Raw genomic sequence first — 22,369 nt, forward strand, 5'->3', positions numbered from 1 at the left:
TTGAGTGTTCGGCCCTCGTACCAGTTACAATATGGTCCTTGCAGTCTATGACTGCTGCGGGCCATAATAAAAAAACGAAGCAAAAACAATATAGAAGTTTTTGCAGTCAGGCGGCCTATGTATTTCAATGCGGCCTGTCTTTTACTATAGGCTGGGCATGTCTTTTTGGCTTTAAACCCGTTCTTTGAGGGCTTTTTGGGGCTTTTTTGGTTTTTTGTCGTCATTTTTGCGACTACAATTTTGACGTTTGTGCGTTGGTGTTGTGCGTGTGTGTGTGTATTTTTGTTGTGTTACACAATTGTCGTGTCGTTTTGTGCTTTGGGCGACTTTTGACCCCATTTTTTGGCGTTTTGACGCGTTTTTTTGACGTTTTGGACTTTTTGAGTGTTCGACCCTCGTACCAGTTACAATATGGTCCTTGCAGTCTATGACTGCTGCGGGCCATAATAACAATAATAATAATAATGAAACAAAGCAGAAACAATATAGAAGTTTTTGCAGTCAGGTGGCCTATGTATTTCAATGCGGCCTGTCTTTTACTATAGGCTGGGCATGTCTTTTTGGCTTTAAACCTGTCTTTTGAGCGCTTTTTTGGGCTTTTTTGGGCTTTTGTCGTCATTTTTGCGACTACAATTTTTACGTTTTTGCGTTGGTGTTGTGCGTGTGTGTGTGTATTTTTGTTGCGTTACACAATTGTCGTGTCGTTGTGTGCTTTGGGCGACTTTTGACCCCATTTTTTGGCGTTTTGACGCGTTTTTTTGACGTTTTGGACCTTTTTGAGTGTTCGACCCTCGTACCAGTTACAATATGGTCCTTGCACTCTGTGAGTGCTGCGGGCCATAATAATAAACATTCGAAAAACAATATAGAAGTTTTTGCGGTTAGGATTTCCTATGTATTTCAATGCGGCCTGTCTTTTACTATAGGCTGGTCATGTCTTTTTGGCTTTAAACCTGTCTTTTGAGGGCTTTTTGGGGCTTTTTTGTGTTTTTGTCGTCATTTTTGCGACTACAATTTTTACGTTTTTGCGTTGGTGTTGTGCGTGTGTGTGTGTATTTTTGTTGCGTTACACAATTGTCGTGTTGTTTTGTGCTTTGGGCGACTTTTGACCCCATTTTTTGGCGTTTTGACGCTTTTTTTTGACGTTTTGGACTTTTTGAGTGTTCGGCCCTCGTACCAGTTACAATATGGTCCTTGCACTCTGTGAGTGCTGCGGGCCATAATAATGATAAAAGACAGAGTAATTGAAAGGGTTTTAAAACTCTAATCCTGCACATAGTATTATTGCACATGTGGAGAATAAAATAAAAATAAAATATGTGCATATGTATATGCACATAGTGACGGTTTAATTTAATTGATTCATTTATGAATTACACATATCACACATGTATAACCAAAGACCCAAATGTAAAAGTGAAAAATTGCCAAAATGTACGTAGTGGCTGTGCAACATGGTCTTAAAGGAAAATGCTGCGGGGCTTCCTGTAAACCAGCTCAGTAGCCTGGCTCAAGCGGTTGGTTTGTGGTTGTTAAACCACCAAATGGTTCCCGAGCATGGCTGTGTTTGTAGCTCACTGCTTCCCCTGGGAATGGGTGAAATGTGGAAAACAAATTCCACACACCCAGGTGTGTGACAACTGATGGGACTTTACTTTATTCAGCAATCGGTCGCACCGTATTACGAAAAGCACAGCTTAAGGTCACCTGGGCGAGTCTTAACTTCAAGGTTTGTCAAAGAGGATAAATCCTGAGGATAGAGATAGTGGTGGCCTTGTGAGCTGTGGCAACGGGCCAGTTCCCCAAGAGAGGATCTTGACAGCTTAATAAAACATGGATTATTCAACATTTTTGCTTCTCAACCTGGGCTGGCAGTCTTTTTTTTTGCCTTGACCGAACTTCCTGTGAAATAGCTCAACAGTACATATTAACATGTGACGAATTGTTTTTTACAACCATACAACCCAAATTTCATCTTAAAATGTTTCACAACAGCTGGCAACAAACTTTGGAAGATAATCCTGGATAGATTCCTCATTCTATAGATAATTTAGAAAATAGTTGCATGAAACGTCCTTTGAGCTCACTTTGGTGGAATATTTTTCATTCATTTCAAATTTTGTGGGAGGAGGGACTCATAACACCCTCTGGCTTGGTGGATATTTTCTTCTGATTGAAATGTGCGTGCTCAGTGTGGTAAATTTGTTCACACCACTCAGGCTTGACAGAAACAGATAAAGCAATAGTAAAACAATTCCATTTGTTTGCGACTTCATCCCCAGACTCACACGAAGACGCAAAATTGCGTGGCCGGTGTTCTGGCAGGAAGATTTTTGGAGATGAATCCACTCACGCAAGCGTGAACACACATGCGGCACGGCGTGCGTGTTTTTTAATTAAATATGAGTTAAGATCCTTTTTCAGAGACGGAGGGAAGAAGACAAACATGTTCAGAGACTCAGCAGTGAACAGAAAAATGAAACTAGGACATTATTTTCACAAATTGTTGATGACAGACTGCACAAAAGGAAATGCCATTGACTCCATATGAGAAATGGTCTGAGTGAGTGTGACATCACCCATTACTTCTGGCTACACAAAATCAGTCAACCAAACATTTGAAATGTAAGTGAGAACACATCATTTTATCAAGGCATCTGATTGGCCAATCTATGGCGCTGCCAAAGAAAGAAACTGAAAAACGGAAATAACTGTTTATTTCTCTAAGGAAGTCTATTTGGCATTTTATAGCCAGCAGGTACTTTCTATTTGTAACGCCACGGGGGAGGAGTCACTTACATATTCAGTCAATGGGAAATGTCCACACCACCAAAGATTACTTTAACTACTTTTACTGCAGATCTGATTTAAAAAAAACTTTATATAACTATTGACAGGTTTGTACTTTTTTGTTCTACTATAAATGTTTGCATGACAGAATTTCATTTCTAAATAATCTAATAGCAGTTCCAGTTTGGAGAAGCATTTGATCAGTGTAAAACCCAATTGATAGGTTGATGCTGCATAAGCTTCTTTAGGCTATGTGTCAAATGCTTTTTTTTACAAAAATGCTCCTTGTCTTTAGAACGTATGCTACAGTCACTTTGAGCCAATAGACTGTAGTTAAGGTTGTGCTGCTATATTCCTTCTGTGATCTGAGAGCAGCAGGCTTTGCGTCAAAACATTTTGTATGACAAAGGAGTAACTGTATAATGTTTGAGGAGGCAATGCCAAGTGAATACTTAGAACAGATAGCAAGAAGGAAAGCAATGAATGAGAGCTAATGATGAAAGTATTGTCGAAATTTCTTGTAAAGTTGCAGATCTATTCCTTTGTGGTCTTATTTTTAATATAATTTGTGTTGCAAGGAATTTTAAAGTTTATTTGACAATAGTGGAAGTTTAATTTTGGTCTTGACTCCTATGAAAAAAATGTCGAAAGTAGCTAAAAACTATAAATACATGTTGTTGTTTTTTTGTGTATTTCTCCTGATTTCAGTAAGTTTCAATTGAGAGAACGAAAAAATACAAATTCAGGATGGGGTATTATGAGATATTGGTGCAATATAATTACCCACCACAATTTAGCAATAAACACTGTATATGCAGCATAAAAGTATTCTGTACACTTTTTTGTTGTTTTTTATTATTATGGGGAAAAGTTATTCATTTTGGGCTTCAAAAGAATTTATCTTTGCAAGATGATAATTTTTTTCCCAAAAAACACAGCCAAACTACACTTTAAACTTTTTTTATTGATTTGATTGTTGTGTGCAGAATATTAATGACTCAATTCTCTTAAGAGAAACCTTGACGTTTTGTTTTCTTAATCATTATATATTTTATCACATATGTCACACCTACCCAAAGAATTTGCTCAAAAAGTATTAAGAAGTTGACTTGGATGTATTCCTATTTTCTATTTATTTGCATTTCTGAGATTTTCTTTTTCACTATTCAAAACCTAAACAGATTTGACTATATGATACCATATATACCATACATATGATAACATATAGTAATCCAAAATGCAAATGTTTCAGATAAAATCTGACATGTTACAACAACATGAAGAGAAATTTCTCTCAGAATTCCCCTGCTGTCTGTCATTTTTAGTAATTTCTCAGGGATGTGAAAGTGCTGTTCACAGTGATTTTACTCAGCATGTAGGTGCTGACAGCTCATGTGAGGCTTCCACAAAAGTGATTCTCTTTGACGGCGTTTGACAGGCAATAAAGGAAAAAAAACACTGATGAAACTCTGATTTTCTCATCACTGGCTGAATGATGGTGTATTGTTGTTTACTCGAGGGGCATGTTTGATTTCGGGTACCCCGCTGACTTTTCACCCCTGCGTGCCATTTTCAGAATCAGAATCAGAATTCAGAATCAGAATTCGTTTATTGTCATATGCACAGCTTACACTGACATGCGAAATTAGTTCCAGTACAACCTGAACAAGATCAGACATACAACAGATACACATATACAGTTCAGAGTTGACTGAGGCTGCAGCAATAAATGCGCTGCCTTACTAGGATGGGTGTAGATGGGTTACCAATGGGGAGGGTCTGGGTCATTGGTGACAGAAAAAAAGTCGTATCTCAACACTGTTGTTACAATGTGTAGATACAAGAAAAAAAGTACACCGTCTAAACACAAAAAGCACATATTATCACGACGACGCAGTAGACAATAACAACAATTTGTTAAACAGAAATGGGTGAAGGATGAATGAATGAGGACAGTGTTCCAACAGAAGTACTGAATGTTTGAATGGAGACGGAAAGAGGAAAGAAAAGGCTAAGGGATTGTCAGCTGGACAAATGAGAGTCAATATGGAAATAATGTATGGACTCATCCATAAAGTGGATTGTATAAAGAGGTCGCTAATGTAGAGGAAATATTGGTCACTGATAGATCAGGAATGCTGGTTGGTTATCAGAGACTTGAAAAAAGGAAAACATAGGAGTAAAGTGTGCAGATAGAGGAAAAGGAAATGGGTCAAAGAAGGAATGGATTAAGATTGAAAGCAGGTAGGAGAGAGGGATAGAGACATGAACGAGTAGGGTAAAAGTAAGTAGGGATTGAAATAACACTAGAAAAAATGTCCTTCTCAAAACAAGTTAACACGTATATGATAATATATAATAATTCCCTTGTTACAGGTGAATAACTCTACTAATGGAACTATCTTGGTGAGATTTCTTTAAATAAGTTGTATTGTCCTGCTCTTTTAAATATTGTAACAATATAATCTCAAAATTAGCTAATAAAACTCAAAATTCTTTTGAAATATTATGTTCTAAAACAACTGTGTATTATTAAAAAAGTATAGATCTTTAAAGTAGATACATTTCCAAACATGTTAATACTTTTTCCTCAAAAAATACCCTATATTAAGTAGTATAACTGTCTAATATGCTTATTATCAGGCCAATTCTAAGAAAATAATTTCACATTTTAAAAGAAATATAAAATTATATGTAATTTTTGTCAAAAAACTAGTTTAATTAGATATTGCTTAAGATATTTTCAAAATCAAATGACTCAACAAGAAATCAAAAATTTAAAATATCTTAAAACAAGTCATATCTTACTAAGGAGTTACTGTAAGTTAGTTTTGTCTGAAATCAAGTGTACTAAAATAATTAAACTGGAAACTGGACCAAAGAATCTGACAGGTTTGTTTGACAAAAGAGGATCTTTAGGTGATTAAGGCATTGTCGTGTTTCATTTATTTAGTTTCTAAACAAAACCTTTCTTAAAATATTTCCAAATTAAAGCTTTTTTGATCATTTTAATCATTAAAAGCACCCCATTGCAGTAAAGCTCAATCTCAGATTGTGTAACTCAGGGTGTCTCCACACATTAAAGACTTACACAAAGTTTTGAAAATAGCAAAATCACAAAACAGTTCAGGAAAGCTGGATACCAACAACACAAAGCAGTAATGAGGAAGTGCAAAACGAGCCATTCTGCCACTAATCAGAAGTATCCTGCTGAAACTACACTGCACAAGCAGTGTTGCACAAACCAGCAAACTAGCTCTTAAAAAAAAAAAACGTCTTGCAGAGGCTTCAGACTTGGCAGGGGTTTAGCTATGAAAGTGGAGTTCCTGTGACAGCTCAGTGTGAAGCACACAGCATCATGTCAATTCTGTTTGGAGAACACTCTAGAAAGAAATCTCTGGCTTACTTTTTAGCGCAACACTTTGTCTAAACTTTAAAAATAAGTTGCATCATGGGAGCATTTTTGTTGTTCAGATGGAACCAAAGTATGCATTAAGATCCACCATGCTGACTTTGAATTTCCAGGAATTCTATTCTATTCTATTCTATTCTATTCTGTTCTGTTCTGTTCTGTTCTGTTCTGTTCTGTTCTGTTCCGTTCTGTTCCAATCTATTCTATTCTATTCTATTCTATTCTATTCTATTCCATTCTGTTTTTGGTGAAGAAAAGGTATGCTACAAAAACAGTATGATTATAAAATTGTGTCTCCAGTGATGTGTAGCTGGGCTTTAAGTTGACATTTGCACAATAGGAGTGTTATATCCTTGCGCAGAAACTGCAACATCTGATTCTCCACTGACACAGTTTGATAAACTGCAAATAAAACAAGGTGACACATCCCTGCGATCTGCACACGGGCTATTTTAGCTCCAGGTGGCTGCAAACCAAACAGGCGAAATAACATTTTTTTGATGTGTGCTTGTGGAAATGCATTCTGTTGAGAGTTTTTTTATTTTTTTGAATAGCATGACAAAAAATGTGTTGCCACTGCTATTAAAATAGAAGGACAAATCTTAAAAAAATCAAACAATTGCAATCTCAGTTTTTATATTTCTGTCTATGCTTAAAGTCTAGAATAACTCTTTTCTTTAAAAATCCTTTGAAAAAAATCACATAGCTTTTTTAAATGGCTTAAGCAATAAAAACTGACTTTACTCAACTGTCTCACAAAAATTATTTGAAGTTACCAGATATATTTTAAACCAGATGCATCCTTGACCACTTTGTAACAAATGTCTATATGACCCAACGGAGAATACTTTTTTTTCCAAATATACTGCTTTCTTTTATACTGATAAGGATTGTTTTACCTTTTTTTTCTTATGGTTGACTTGTTGTTGTGTTTAAATTGTAATAAAAATGGATTTCATTTAATCTCTATTTTAAATAGTTTCTCCTGCTTAGTTGGGAGTTTACATTTTGCCTAAATTATAAATTTAAAGACAAAACTGTAATGACAAACATGATAATCACATGATCTCACATTTTGCCTGCTGAACACTATGTTTCTATCTTTTCCCTTTTTCTCCCTTGTAGTTTCCTGCAACAATGCAGCATCCTCTCTTAAAATAAGCATATTAAATCTGCCAAGCAAATCCTTCAACAGATTAAACTGTCAAGATGCCTCACCCATATTTGCATTTGTGTAATTCCCCCGTGTCACTCCGCCCCGTCCTTGTCTCATCCATAAGTGCAAATCACCACTTAAAGCAGCACGTCCCCAGCTCGCAGTTTAAAGGGGTCAGACGTCTTTTGATCAGTTCAGGATGTAAGCTGCGTTGACTTGGATCTAAAGCAATCCTCTGTTAAGCTGATCTGCAAAATCTTTAAAAGAAAAAGCTACAATGCTTTGGGAGGAGTCGGCTGGAAACCCAAACCCTGGCAAACATATGCAAAGACAAATCAAAAGTACACATGAATCTTTTTTCATGTGACATGCTATAGCGTATTTCTTCGGACAACAAGATGATCTGATGACATGAATGACATGAAATGATTTTTTTTTCAAAGACAAAAAAGCTCAGTTTGAATCCATAAAAGCCAATATTCGCCTCACTTTTTATTCATTGGTGAAAAAAGGTCATTTTTCTTCTTGTTTCTCCCTGTTTTTGCAACTCCTTCTGAACTTTAGGAGTCTGGTCTCTGCGCAGCCTCCAGCGTTTTTTTCCGAGTCTGCCAAAGAACTATGAAACCATTAAGGAGAGTAGAGGTATGCTGTGTTGTGTGCCACCTTCCTAAACCGCTTTAGTGGTTTAAGTCTTGGGGTCAGCAGGAACAAACCTGGGTGGGTGAGCAATGTCTTTAACCCCAGCAGCTCTAAGCAGCTCCACTGGCATGACTGCTCGTGCCAGTGGAGCTGCTTGGCCCTCACAGATGGATTTGTGGTTGTGCTGTGCAGCCCACAGGTAGGAAAAGTAGAGCATGAGTGTCTACATAAAGTTCTCCAAATATGAGTTTGCTCCATTTATGGAGAAGAATGCAACAAAATAAAAAGGGGGGGGGGGCATTTCCACATTGCTGACGTATAAAGAAAACTGTAAACAACAAAAGTTAGAGTAGTTACTAGGAAAGTAACTATGATGGACTTAGAAGTGATTCTGTAAAAACATAAACTGCAGTAAACAGTTGAAATAAATTACGAGGTCATGTAAACCTATATTCACACTGCCCTCAGCAATGGGCGTTCAAGCAACCACTTCCAATGAATTGGATTCAAAACTTCAAAACGTGTTTCTAGAATTAGCATGTTTCGCAAGATTCTGCGACTGTTTTTGGGCTCTACATACATATATGTGACAAAGTGTATACCAAGTCAAACTCTGACCAATCAGGGACTCTGATTTGGTAGTGACAAAATAATGGTCTCCCTTTTATTCCCACAGAAGTGCAAACTGTTTGAAAACTGATCATAGAGGTGAAATTAATAATTATGACATGTGTTTGGCTGGAATTAAATGACACCTGGTCTTCAATATACACTGTGTATATTCATATATATATATATATATATATATAGTTGTTAAATTTGCGTCACATTCCCGGTGTGTCGCATGACTGCGAGGACCTAGAAAGATAAGAAAACTGAAGCTATCTTTGGTTAACTGCAATTGTAGTTCTGCTTAATTAATATCCATTAAGTTTTGATTTCCTTCTGATTTCAGAAGCAACATCCTGACCTCCACCACAAAGTTGATCCCCTATATGTTTCATACATATTGTGGAAGATTTCCTTCACTGAAAAGAAAAGAAAATGTAGACAGTGGAGCGCAACATACCTTACAATACATAAAATGTAGGTTTGTGCATGACTTTCTGTGTGTGATTCATCATCAGGTGTAGGTTAATTTTGTCATTCATTTGTTCTGTTTGAACCTCACTACTAATTGTCCCAAACTACTTAACAGTCATCATACTCATTACTTACTGAAAGGTTAAGTAGCAACTCCTCATAAATTCCCTTAGCTGTGCAGATTTTGTGACCCTCATAGTGTGCTCAGTGTTGTGTCCTGTAATGTTGTGTTTTCCATCTCCAAATCATGGCACCAAGCCACATGGAATGCATTAAATCAACAAGCGTCCTCCCAAAGATAGAAAGACAAAGACGCGTGTTGAGCAAAATGCTAAGAGATTAACCTTTAGCGTGACCAGTGTACCACTTCTTTATTAACCTACTTTGCCATATTAAAATGCAGGCAGATGGTCAAAATATCAACTGTATTGAGATGTTTATCCCGAGATATGGAGGAAGGGGACATCAGAATGATGGGAGGAGTAGCAGAAGAAGTCCTAACCGATCATGTGTTGACAAGCATGCACAGTTAAAAATAAGATAAGATAGGATAACCCTTTATTCTTCCCACAATGGTGCATCATTACAGTTGACAGATAAAGAGCGGGAAAAAGTATGTACAGTTCAAAATAATAAAATGTATCACACATTTACACAATCTAACAGAAATAATCGAGAATTGCACTACATGTCAGAATATTGCATGGGTTAAAATGAGCACAAAAAACATTTTTTTAACTTAAAATATATATGTATATATTTTCTATAGAACTACTTGTACTTGAACTTGCTTGGCAACAAGGGAGCCAGTACAAGGTCATTGTCAAACACAAATACATATAAATATAATATATATAAATATAATTTATTGACTGAGCTGTACAGTCAATAAATGTGAATTATTTCAAATATTCAACGTTTCTATGAATAAGTCAGCTGGCAAACCTTTGAGATGGGACATGTTCTGTTTTTTTATTATTATCAAGTTCAGCTACAATAGTTTAGAAGAAGGGAAAAAACACAATTAAAATTTCCGCTAGGTGTGAATTTCAGTGTGTGTGTCTCTATGTGGCCTTCCAACTGATCAGCAAAAAATCCAGGATGCACCCCACCTTCGCCTACTATTGGCTGGGATAGGCTCCAGCAACCCCATGACCCTGACAGGGATTAAGCATGTTTGCAAAATGGATTAAGGGGAGAGAATTTGTATCTGCACAAACTAAGAATTTCTTTGTTTTTGTTTGATTTTAAGGGACTCGTTGCCACAGATTAATCAGTCTTGGCCAAATTTAACTTATGGTGCACATTTGAAAACATACTCTCCCAGAAATAGTTATGCCATTAAAAAAAATCACAATTTTCAATTTTCAGAAGAATATTTTTTTCGATTGCTTATTTTAAACTGAAAAAATATATCATGTATGTTATCAACTCAATAGCTTGTCACAATAAGTTCTATTTTACAATAGGTATTTTATTTAAAAATTATGAGACATTTAACAAAACAAATTTCCACACTAAGCAACAATTTTCAGACCTGTTTTTGAAATCATTAATAATGTAGCAGAACATGGTAAAAGTACATACAGGAATGAATAGATTTAGAAAATAAAACAGAGGGGTTTTTTTTTAATTAGTGTACTGTTTCAAGCGAATTCATTGACAGTCTGAAGGATTTAGCCCTAACTAAACATGACAATAGCATCACAAATGACAGACACATAATTATACCACATTAGATGGTCTTCAAAACTGTCATGTTGGATTTTGGCAAACAGTCTTAAGCTCTGACATAATCTAAACACACACACCACCCAATGACCCCTCAAAAAAAAAAAATAGCAGACAGAGTTGCATTATGATATCATGCAAGGATGCAGGCGGAGGTCAAAATGTCAGCGTTGTGGGAGTTTGGGGGACAGAAAAAAGGGCTGTTTGCAAGTGATGTTGGAGTTGCAGATGGGAGTCTGGACTGACTTTTTTCAAATGTTAAAATGACTTTGTGTCAACAAAACAGTTAAAATAGACACAAATGGTCAAAGCCTGCAATAGCATTATTCTATTCTATTTTGTTTTGTTTGCTTTTTGGAGCAGACATGAATTACCCTGCATGGCTGGTTGTGTGTGCCAGTGTGCGTGCGTGTGTGCATGGGCCAGGCCGAGTGTGTTTGTATGTGACGTGGTCTCGGTTTGAACTTTGTCAGCTGCACGCACACCCCGACTCAGAGCTACAGGGAAATGTGGGCGTCATGTCTGCCAGGCCTCTTACACTTGGCTTGTCTACATGCATTACTCACACACATAGACACATTCGCAAACACATACATGTGTACACAGCCAGGAACATGCACACAGACACACTTACAAAAATAACTGCAGTCACAGAAACGCACACAGGGGGGTTGGGGGTGGGGGGTGGCATTGAAGATTTCATTTTGCTAAATAGTTAATAGTCAGACCGGCTGAGCATGCCAGGGAGCCAGTGTCATGATAGCAGCAGATTCTATAATTCACATCCAGCACTCTGGGTGGCTCTGTGTGTGTGCCACTGACTCACACACATTTCCATCAGCAAAAAGTTTACCTCACCTTCAAATAATTTAAACATTCTTTTATTGATTGGGTGTCCACCTCCTTTAATTTATTCAAGTGTGGAGCCACTGTGTACCTATATTTCCAGCAAAGATCGTTCTACTGCAGAGGCTCTTTTTTTACTTCAGTATTTATAATCCATTAATCAAGTGACCAAACCAATCTCTTTCAGATTATTCGCACGTTTCTTTCTGAATTCACGTTTCCTGTAGATGGCACCATTGCGTGCTTGTTGGCAACAAGTTCAAGCCAGGACGTCGATTTGTAGCTCATCCTTAACCTCAACACCCTCATGGCAGTAAAATTTGATGTAAGTGGAAGTAATTAGAGAGCATAAACTACTAAACTTAAACATTTATGTCAGTGGAATGTGGCTCTAGGTTCGGCAGAAGTGCGCGTAAAGGGTTTTGATTGATGCTTTAACGGACATCTTATTACAATTTCTAGACTAAAATAGTTGACATGCCAGTAGTTTGTGTTTTTTCTGTCGGTTTTCCTCTGGCTGGAGCGGTTGTAGTGGAGACCGTGGCGCGCAGCAGCAGCAGCAGAGCGGAGAGAGAGGAGCGCGCATTAAACATGCTCTTGGAGAGCTGAGAGTCATTCCCGTCACTCTCCGCGCGCAGTCAGACTGCAGAGCCATCCCAGGGTAATCTCAATGAATGTTGCACTACAAAAAATGACTAAAAATAAAAGTAAAGGAAGGAGACTAGCAGAACACGCGAGGACTTCATCTGAGAGCGCACCAGACTTCCCATGATGGAACAGAGGGTAACATAGGGGGTGAGCTCTTGCATTTCCTGTCAAGATTTCAAGTTTGGATGTATGCTGGGGAATGTCCGCCACTTCTTTAAATAAGTCTTCTTTAATTTTGGATTATATATATATATATTTACATATATATTGAAATTAGTCCAATTCCCCGCTGCGCTTCTGGAGCTGCACCGTAGCGCGCCCTGTCCTCACCTACAGTGATGGAAAGGAACAGCACCGCTGTTTCAAGGACGTCAACCGATCAAGAAATCGCTTAGATGAACGGCCAGCATATGTCGAATGTTTTTTTGAGTGGAGAGTTGAGTGGAAAAAAGGAAAGCAAGCTGATCCAAACAAAAGCGCATTTGGATTACAACAGCAGGAGATGAATGAACACACGTGTGATTTCCTGTTAAAGTGCGTCCCTGCTTCTTGAAACCTGGATTGTAACGAATCATCTGCTGAACTACCGATTGTTTCTAGGTGAGTGAGTTAAAATGAAAAAAATAAAGAAATAAAAGAGCTGCCAGGGTGGATTTCTGTCAGCCCAGGGACCAATATCATCACAGGGACACGCCTCGAAGATCATTAAACAAATCAGATAAACGCAGTGCAGAAACCATCAATAGAAGTTATTGATGAGGTGGTATATAAGGCTAATGATTGGCCAAACTTCCATTCACTCAAAAACGAGGCAACACTATACTGTGGAACTTTTCTGAAAGGTTTGATAGTTTCAGAGTGAACTGAGAGGAAGAACTTTCGCTCAAAGAGAGGAAACTTTATAAGGAATGAGCTGACCAGAAGAGCAAATGCAAACAACAGCTGGAACCTTTTTGTCCCTCAACAAAGTAGAATGTCGGCCGTCTGTGTTGCTGCTGCAGGAATCAACGACTATTTTTGGGGAGGAATTCTTGAGGGCAAGGTTTTGAAACACTTTTAACATCATTTGTGCAAACATGGTGTTTGTGCCGAGGAGCCTGCGGATGACCCAGACTGTGGGAGAGCTGGTGCCAAGACAGTTTAGCTCTCCAGCAGCAGCGCTGTTTGTCTGATGCTCTCTCTCACAGCGGCACATCAGCGACTGCGGGCTGGAGATGTGATGGGGTGAGTGCTGACAACCCCCTCACCCAACCCCCTGTCTCTCACGTTGTTAGCACAATAATATAAACAATGGATCAGAATTTCTCAACAGTACGAGATGGCAGGCAGCTCACGGCAGAGAGAGACTCGTCAAAGCGGGTTCTGACAGGATGCTTCCTGTCCCTGCTCATTTTCACAACGCTACTAGGCAACACCCTCGTGTGTGCTGCCGTCACCAAGTTCCGACACCTGAGGACGAAGGTCACCAACTACTTTGTCATCTCGCTGGCCATCTCTGACCTTCTGGTTGCTATTTTAGTGATGCCGTGGAAGGCAGCCACAGAGATCATGGGGTTTTGGCCGTTTGGAGCTTTCTGCAATGTCTGGGTGGCCTTTGACATCATGTGCTCCACAGCCTCCATCCTGAATCTTTGTGTGATCAGCGTTGATCGTTACTGGGCCATCTCCAGTCCGTTCCGCTATGAACGCAAGATGACTCCTAAGGTGGCATGTCTAATGATAAGTGCAGCCTGGACTTTATCTGTACTCATCTCCTTCATTCCTGTCCAGCTTAACTGGCACAAAGCTCAGACCACCACCTATGCAGAACTAAACGGGACATACCTCTTAGATCTGCCCCCTGACAACTGCGACTCCAGCCTTAACAGGACATATGCCATCTCATCCTCCCTCATCAGCTTCTACATCCCTGTGGCGATTATGCTGGTCACCTACACGCGAATTTACCGCATTGCCCAGAAACAGATCCGAAGGATATCTGCCTTGGAAAGAGCTGCAGAGAGTGCCAAAAACCGCCACAGTAGCATGGGGAATAGTTCAAGCATGGAAAGCGAGAGCTCCTTCAAAATGTCTTTTAAACGAGAAACCAAAGTGTTAAAGACGCTCTCAGTCATCATGGGCGTGTTTGTGTGTTGCTGGTTGCCCTTCTTCATCCTGAACTGCATGGTTCCGTTCTGCGAAACAAACATGCCGGATGGATCCACGGACTTCCCCTGCATCAGCTCCACCACTTTTGATGTGTTTGTGTGGTTTGGCTGGGCAAACTCCTCACTGAACCCCATCATCTATGCCTTCAATGCTGACTTCCGCAAGGCCTTCTCCATCCTCTTGGGTTGCCACAGACTCTGTCCGGGGAGCAACTCCATCGAGATCGTCAGCATCAACAACAACATGGGCGGCGCTACCTCGAACCCCAACTGCCTGTATCAACCCAAGAGCCACATCCCGAAGGAGGGCAACAATTCAGCCAGCTATGTGATTCCCCACAGCATCTTATGTCAGGAGGAGGAGTTACAAAAGAAAGAAGGATGTAGAGGGGAGAATGAGGTGGGAATGGTAAGCAACACCCTAGAGAAACCCTCCCCAGCGATCTCTGGGAATTTAGACAGTGATGCAGAGGTCACGCTGGAAAAGATCAATCCCATAACCCAGAATGGGCAACATAAAGCTGTGTCATGTTGAGAGAATGTCAGCAAAAATGGATATAAATGCAGCAATGCTTCTGTGTGTGGACCACAGCAGGCAAGACTCACACAGGGGAGCAGAAAAGGAAACATTAGAGACAAACATCTCTGACAGGAACCCAGTGGCAGGACGAGCAGACGTGGAAAAAAACCTACAGAATGTTTTAATGTAAAGGCACTTTATCTTGAAAATAACTATCTGCAAAATACAGTCAACATTTATTGATGAAATTACTTCATTTGATGATAAATGTTGATGATATGTATGATAAAACAGAACACCAGTGCAGACGTATGATGCATACATCTGCATATGTATGATGTACAGCAATGTCACTCATTTGGAAAGAGTATATACAGTGGGGGGAAAATGTAGCATTAGTGAAATATCATGTAGGTACAGTAGGTGCTTGTTTGTGTTAAATGAAAGGACAACGTGGCTGAATCAATGCAGTAAAAATAGTTCCTTATTGCAGTTATTTCTTTAACGTAAAAGCAGTATTATTGCAAAAAAAAAAAAAAAAACAACCTCCCTTTTTGCTGTGGTAATTCATTTTAATTAAAAAAAAAACGTTAAATACCAAAGCAAATGCTGTGAGACAGGGGAAAATGTTATTGGATTCTGTTTGGGTATACATATTTGATATTTGCACCCATCCACCATAATCTTTCTGTGCCTGTGGGGAATCTTTTCAAACCTTACTGAGAGGTCCAGCTTATCTTTTTGTGACAGACTAAAAGGAGAGGACAAAAGACAAAGGCTCTGCCATGATCGGCTTTCTGTTGCGTATTCAGTTTCTGATCGATCCTCGGTCACCTGGGAGCAAAAGAACATTTCTAGATTTCTTGATATCTCTATCCTCCCGGCTCTCTTATCTTACAAAAAAAAAGAAAAAAAAAACGACTTTTTTTTTAATTTGCTCTCCTTCCTCCCATTATCCCCACCATTCTCACACTCATCAGGCTTCTTTCCATCCTCACTTTCTTTAAAGTTTAATCCTCCCCCACACCATCTCATTTGGCAGCCATCCATTTTATGTCTTTCTTTTGCCCACTTTACTTGCTTGATGATTCTCCTCTTGGCAAATACTACCAGTTCATAATGATAATATTAATTTAAAAAAAGAAACACGTTGGAGTTCATGCAAAAGACACATGGATGAAAACACACTGAGTAACCTTTTTCAAATGTATGTTCTCACACTGTGTGACAGTCAGTCAGTTTGAGTAGGTGTTGTGATGAACGTCCTGAAGATTTTCTTTTCTGCACAAATGTTTTGGAAAATAAAAACAATGCTACTGTTTAAATCAGTAGTATTCTGATTTAAACAGTTGTTTTGATTGATTTATTCTATAGCAGGGGGGTCTTTAATCTTTAATTCTTTAAATATGCTGCTACTGCTCCACAACTTTTTTTAAAAAGGATGTGCTGTTGGTAGTTTTTAGTGACATTTGACCCACTGCGTTACAAATCAGCCCGATCTAATGTGCTGTTTTAAGTGCCGTGAAAAGTCCTAAGTGTTAAAAGTCCCCCAAAATTACAAGTTTCTTTATGTTTGAGTCTTGTTTTTTTATGTTTTAAAATGGAAAAAATCCACAGGAGAACAGGAAATGTTGTGGAAGTGATTTTCAACCCTGTATAGTGACATGCATTGTGTGTGACATAAATAATCATCAGAGTCAGACATAATAAGCACTGAAGTGGAAGCCTGTGTGCCAACCCTTTTAGTATTATTTTTTTATTTTTTATTTTTTTTGGCGGTACTGTTGCTCTGTATGCTGAGCGCTGCCTGCACGTGGTTGGTGCCCACGAAGGCGTGAAACCTCTGCGCATCAGAGAAAAGGAGAGCAGATCGGATAGAAGGCAATTGGTCTTGAATGAAGCATTTGATTTTCCTGCGTTGGAAAATCCAATGCTATCCAGACGGCAGCAGGGCAAAGCTTTCAGTTCGATATGTGGCTTGGCTTGTGTCAGAAAAAGCACCTCATTGTCCTCTTTGCCTCCCCACAACATTCCGCCTGCTCTTACAGCGTGGAATCCAATGTTTTGTTCAGGGCAGCTGGAATTGGCGACCCCGTCCATGGTATGGTTTCATTTAATTCTACAAGTGCTCAAGTTTGGTACAACAAGTGCCACATATTGTAAGCCCCCCCCCCCCCCCATCCCCCCACCATGGGGTTTCTAATGATCAGCCATATCAGCTTAACAAACCTCACCTCTCCCTCTGCACCAGTTCATCCAGTTATTTCCAATCACTTGCCAGCTCAAACATGCAATAAAACACGATGTGTGTATAATCCGTCAGAATTGGACATGAAAGGAGACTGCCTTGGGGAGGATTGCTCCTCCACTCACCCCCCCCCCATCTCTCCTTCCTTCTGTATTTTACTCTTTTCTCTCGGCTGCCTCTGTCGACTTGATGAGGGTTCCTGATGTTAACAAAGATTGAATTTAATATTAAACAGGCGGAGCCTACTGTCTCCTTTCTCGTTATGGAATTGCTGAATCCCCACCTGGCCATTACAGTATTGGACTCTGTATTGTTACTGCTGCTGCCAAAACCATTCGTTTTATTTGGCATAAGCATGGCTTTACGGTTGTTGATGCTGTGATCTTAACAATGTTTATTAAGGTGAAAATTGGGAACAATGAGCTTTATCAGTCATTTTTGTGACGTCATCTGCATTCACAGGTTTGCTATATATAACTAGCACTACGTATTTGCTCTTTGTGTCAATTTATTGAGCAGAGAATTGAAAGGCTCTCTGGTGTATTATGTATGGCTCTGCACCCTTTTGCCACCCCCACCCCCCTACCGAGACTCAGTAGCCTTCACCATGTCAACTCAGTCAGTCATCTTTTTCAGCTGCCACTGCTTTGATTTTGGAGAAGGGACATGTCGGGCTGCAGTTCCAGAGGCAAAATGTTTCGTTTGATTCAGAGGTTTTCCCCTCTAGGCTGCCTAAAAGCTCCTCTGGGGAGCTACGTTGACAATGCATAAGCCTCAATAAGTGCAGGAACATGACAACTTAAACAAATCAGAAAGTGAGGAGTCTCTTCTCTTCCTCCTCCTACTCTGGTGAGTAGCCAGCTTTGGGAACATGCAGCCATTTCGACGGCAACGTCTCCTATTATTTTTCATTTCAAAGTGACATAGACCCTACCTCATTCTCAGTTCTGTGACAGAATGCCATGTAAAAACATAAAGTCAGTGACAACGTCAAGGGTTGGGGATGGCAGGGACGGAGTGTTGTACAGTGATGTTCAAAATGTAGTGAAGATTAACACAAGTGCTTTTTATCTTTCAGAATCCTTAACATTTGTAGCAGACTTACATGATGTACGTTTTTTTCCTTTCAATGTGGGATTTTAAAAAGTATACAGAAAAGTTCAAAATTCTTTAGATGAGGTTTGATTGACATGTCTCTGATGTTCATCCATGAACTTGATGTCAAAGAGTTTGGCCCTCAGAGTCTTTTAGTTTACAGTTTGTACAAAAGAAAATGTGCCCTTCTTGTAAAATAAAAAGTTGTATGTATGTTGTTTTCTTTTCCGTCTTTGTTTGATGTGTCATTTGCATAAAGGTGCTAAGATATGGGCGTGTAAAGTACCTTTGGCTCTTAGCGGGTATCGAAGATCATGTCAGTGCAGAGGATCAATGAAGATTGATTCTGAACATTGATGGATATTTTTTTCCAGCTCCCTGAGCGCAGTGTCCTCTCTGTGTTCCTACGTTTACATAACCTGATGGCCACCTGACAGTCGACTTGCCCTTTTTCTCCACACCTTCTCATGCTCATTTGTGACCTCAAAACATAAGGGCAAACACATGCAAACCCCAATCCACCGTGGCATTTTGTAAAAGGTGAAAAAAGAAAGAATATATCAATTTTGTCTTTTATAACAGATGGATAGTTTTGTGTGGATGTGAAATTTGTAATATCTCAAAATAATGTTCAAAATCCCTTTATGTGTAAAGTACAAACAACTGAATGGTGAAAAATCAAATTTTTGTCAAATTTGAAACCATAATTAATACAGTGTCTTCATCTTATTTGACTGGAAATTGTTTAAAAATGTAAATCTCAAACATTATCTCAGAAGAATTATCTATCAAATCTATCTCTTAAATTCTAAAATCACAAATGTAAATCGTGTGAGTTCCACAAATTAGAAAGAAAAAAAATGTAAAATTCAAATTGCAATTTTTTAGATAGAGATACAGTACAAGAAGGTCATGAGAGGAAAGGAGCAGTTTAAGGAATTTACAACTTACTTAAAATTACAGAAATTAGCCACCATTTCAATGTAAAAACATTACTAACAACAATGTGAGTGTTGATGAATCGTTTTTCTCCTGATGATTCAGAAATACAATACAATGTTTCCATGGACCAGCCTGTAAGAAGCTTAAGTGTTTTAACATTAGATTATTTTTACTTTAAACCATGGTCCGGGTGAATATTTGATTCTGATTGGCTGCTGGGTGTGGATTAAAAAGTGATAATCCACAGTGATAATATACACCAAAAAAAGAAGTTCCGGTCACATAGCTTAAATTTCCTGTATCGCTGCGCTGGCTTTTTTAAACAAACTTTAGCTTCATCATCTGGACAAAAACAAGCAGTAAGAGGTGAACTTTCTCTCTGAACTGATGCTTTAACCCATCGACCAGAATATATCTTTCCTTTGCCGTTGCAGTTGAAGCCGGTGAAGGCTCAGCTGACTAGGCAGCACGTAAACCAAAAAAATAACAGAAGTAAAGTACTAAAAACAGGTGAATATTTATTTCTTTTGTAAGTGACCATGATATATATGAGAGATAATGGCTTTCGAAGCGTGCATTATCAGAATTGATGCCCGCAGTGGAAGCCTGAGCCGTCCGACCGAAGCTTATACCATGGTCACTTACAAAATGAATAAATATTTACCAGTTTTCAGTCCTTAATTCTTGATTTTTTTCCAAATTTGGATTGCTTTTTTCACAAAAAGCAGACTATTTGTTACTTGTTACGCTGCCTTGTCATGGTAACGTGTTAAGGCGCTGCAGTCATGGTGGGTTGAATAAAGCATCAGTCCATAGAGAAAGTTCACCTTTTACCGCTTGTTTTTGTCCAAATGATGAAGCTAACGTTTGTTTTAAAGAAGCCGGCGCAGTGATACAGAAGATTTAAGATAGGTGACCGGAACTTCTTTTTGGGGCGTGCGGTTATGACTGTGTGTTATCACTTTTTAATGCACACCCAGCAGCCAAGCAGAAGTATTCACCCAGACCATGGTATCATTTCTGATAACGCACACTTTGGTGGCTATTATCCCTTACTAAACACCTTTAAGAAGTATTGTGTTTTATTCTTCTCTAATTAATTTTGGAGTTTTAAGTCTACAATTAGGGGCGAAAATAGTTTATATTTTGCCATCAAAATAACATGAGCGCATCATCCACTTTAGTGATTTCAATCATTTTGCTCAAACTTTTGCTCCAATTAATTTTTAAAGTAATGATCACATAACTGTTGTTGCTACACTATGACCAATGTGACCACCCATTTCAGTTCTCACAATCCAATGGACTTGTGTACCTGCTATAACCGTACCATGGTAAACTTGCATGTCTTTATGACAAAAACTCCCTAGAGCTGCAGTTTTTTACAAAAACCAATCTCTTACAGCCATCATCTCAGGAAAGAATATTGCATTCCATCTCTATTATGTCTACAGAGGTGTCACTGTGCTGCGTTGCAAACAGATGCTGTTTTGAAAGGTATAGGCAGTTGCAGGACTCTGTAGTTACATATGAAACATGCAACAGGCCTTATACAATATTGTATCTGTCACTGCTTTGTTCCAGACAGTCACTGATCATGTTCTAGCTAAGGTTTTCCTCAGTCTGTATCCAAATAGGGGAGATTTTCACAAACACAGACAGAAAAATTCTTACACAGAACTGGGTATTTGTCATTCATACTTTTTGAATTCTTTATCAGCCACATTTTCTAAAGTAATACAGTTAATAGACACATCAATAAAGAATGTTTCAAGAATAAATATAACACAGTCATGAATGCTCATTTGTTTTGTACAGTGTCACAGACAAAACACGCAAAAACTTCTAATAGCTCATCAATCCTCTTATAGTTAAAGCAGTTCATTAGAGGTGAAGTGAACAATAACAATAAACTTTACTATATAAAGCCCTTCAATTTTCCATACAAATGTACATTGAAAGAGAGATAAAAACGTATAGACATGAATAAAATAGATTAAAAGCGTACAAAGAAATGCATACGTTACATAGTTAAAACATATCACAAATATTTCATAAAAGAGAATACATTAAAATATGATGAGAAAAAAGTAAGAGAGGGAACCTCTTTACTGTGTATTAAGAGCAAAAATAGGACCAAAATAAACCAAATTAGACTTTCTGAGCTTGTCGGTTTTAACTCTTTCACAACACTCTGCTGTTCCTGTTTCTGACTCCTCAGGCTTTTCCCACCTGTCAGGCTCACTCCTGGCAACCCATCCGGACTCTTATAATCACATTGTTGTCCTTAAATATTAATGTTCACATTGCTTACATTTAATGTTAATGAGAATTCTGTAAATCCAATCAAAGATCCTGTTATTTATTTGAGGTAATTTCCAAAGCCAAAACCATACATTCTAAAGATTTTTATACTTAATGTCAATACATTTGACCTTGATCTTTTTTATGGACTGGAGCCTCTCATACAATTGAATTTGTCTTGCTACAATGGTCAGAAACATTCACTGAAGAAGTGGTTGAAGATGGGCTTTCTAAGAAATCCATAGCTTACAACCATCACAGTAAAACAGAAGGTCCTGTTTGAAAATATTAAATATTTATATATGTCATAAATGGTTTATACGTGTTGCAGAAAAACCCAGAGCAACATAAATGATGTGACTGTGGACAAAGGACTCTTTCAGATACATTTCAAGCCTCCACTATTTATGGTATTACGAAATGAAGAAAATTAAAACAACTTTTTTGGAGGTGAAATCTTCCTTAAACATCTTATTTAAATTTCTCATAACAAATCAATGAATTCATTCTTATTGTTTCTTTCAACACTTTTAACATAGACATACTGGTCTGCGGTAGGGATGCAACTATGCCCACGATTCAGTTTGATGGTGTGACATACAGTTCAGTTTTAAACTGAGAATTGTGGCATTCCTACTATTCACTGAAAATTATAGTCATTCTACTATAAATGTTTGATTTTCTTTCTTTTTGTTCACTTTATTTTATTTCTTACTCTAAATCAAGGAAGCCATGAAGCAGCAGTCTATATAGAAGAAGAAACTTGTTTAGACTCCAGAGCATCCTATTTTACTATTTAAAATATCAA

The 22,369-nt window shown here is 38.4% G+C and overlaps 1 protein-coding gene across 1 annotated transcript; it reads left to right on the top strand.

The window, feature by feature from the left end:
- Positions 1 to 11,587: 11,587 nt before the first annotated feature.
- Positions 11,588 to 18,528, top strand: LOC101172264 (D(1)-like dopamine receptor). Its single transcript, XM_004076133.4, has one exon. The coding sequence runs from the start codon at positions 13,596 to 13,598 to the stop codon at positions 14,985 to 14,987; it is 1,392 nt and encodes a 463-aa protein (XP_004076181.1). The 5' UTR covers positions 11,588 to 13,595; the 3' UTR covers positions 14,988 to 18,528.
- Positions 18,529 to 22,369: the final 3,841 nt, after the last annotated feature.

Source organism: Oryzias latipes, chromosome 14, assembly GCF_002234675.1.
Source record: "Oryzias latipes chromosome 14, ASM223467v1".
Classification (NCBI taxonomy): Eukaryota; Metazoa; Chordata; class Actinopteri; order Beloniformes; family Adrianichthyidae; genus Oryzias; species Oryzias latipes.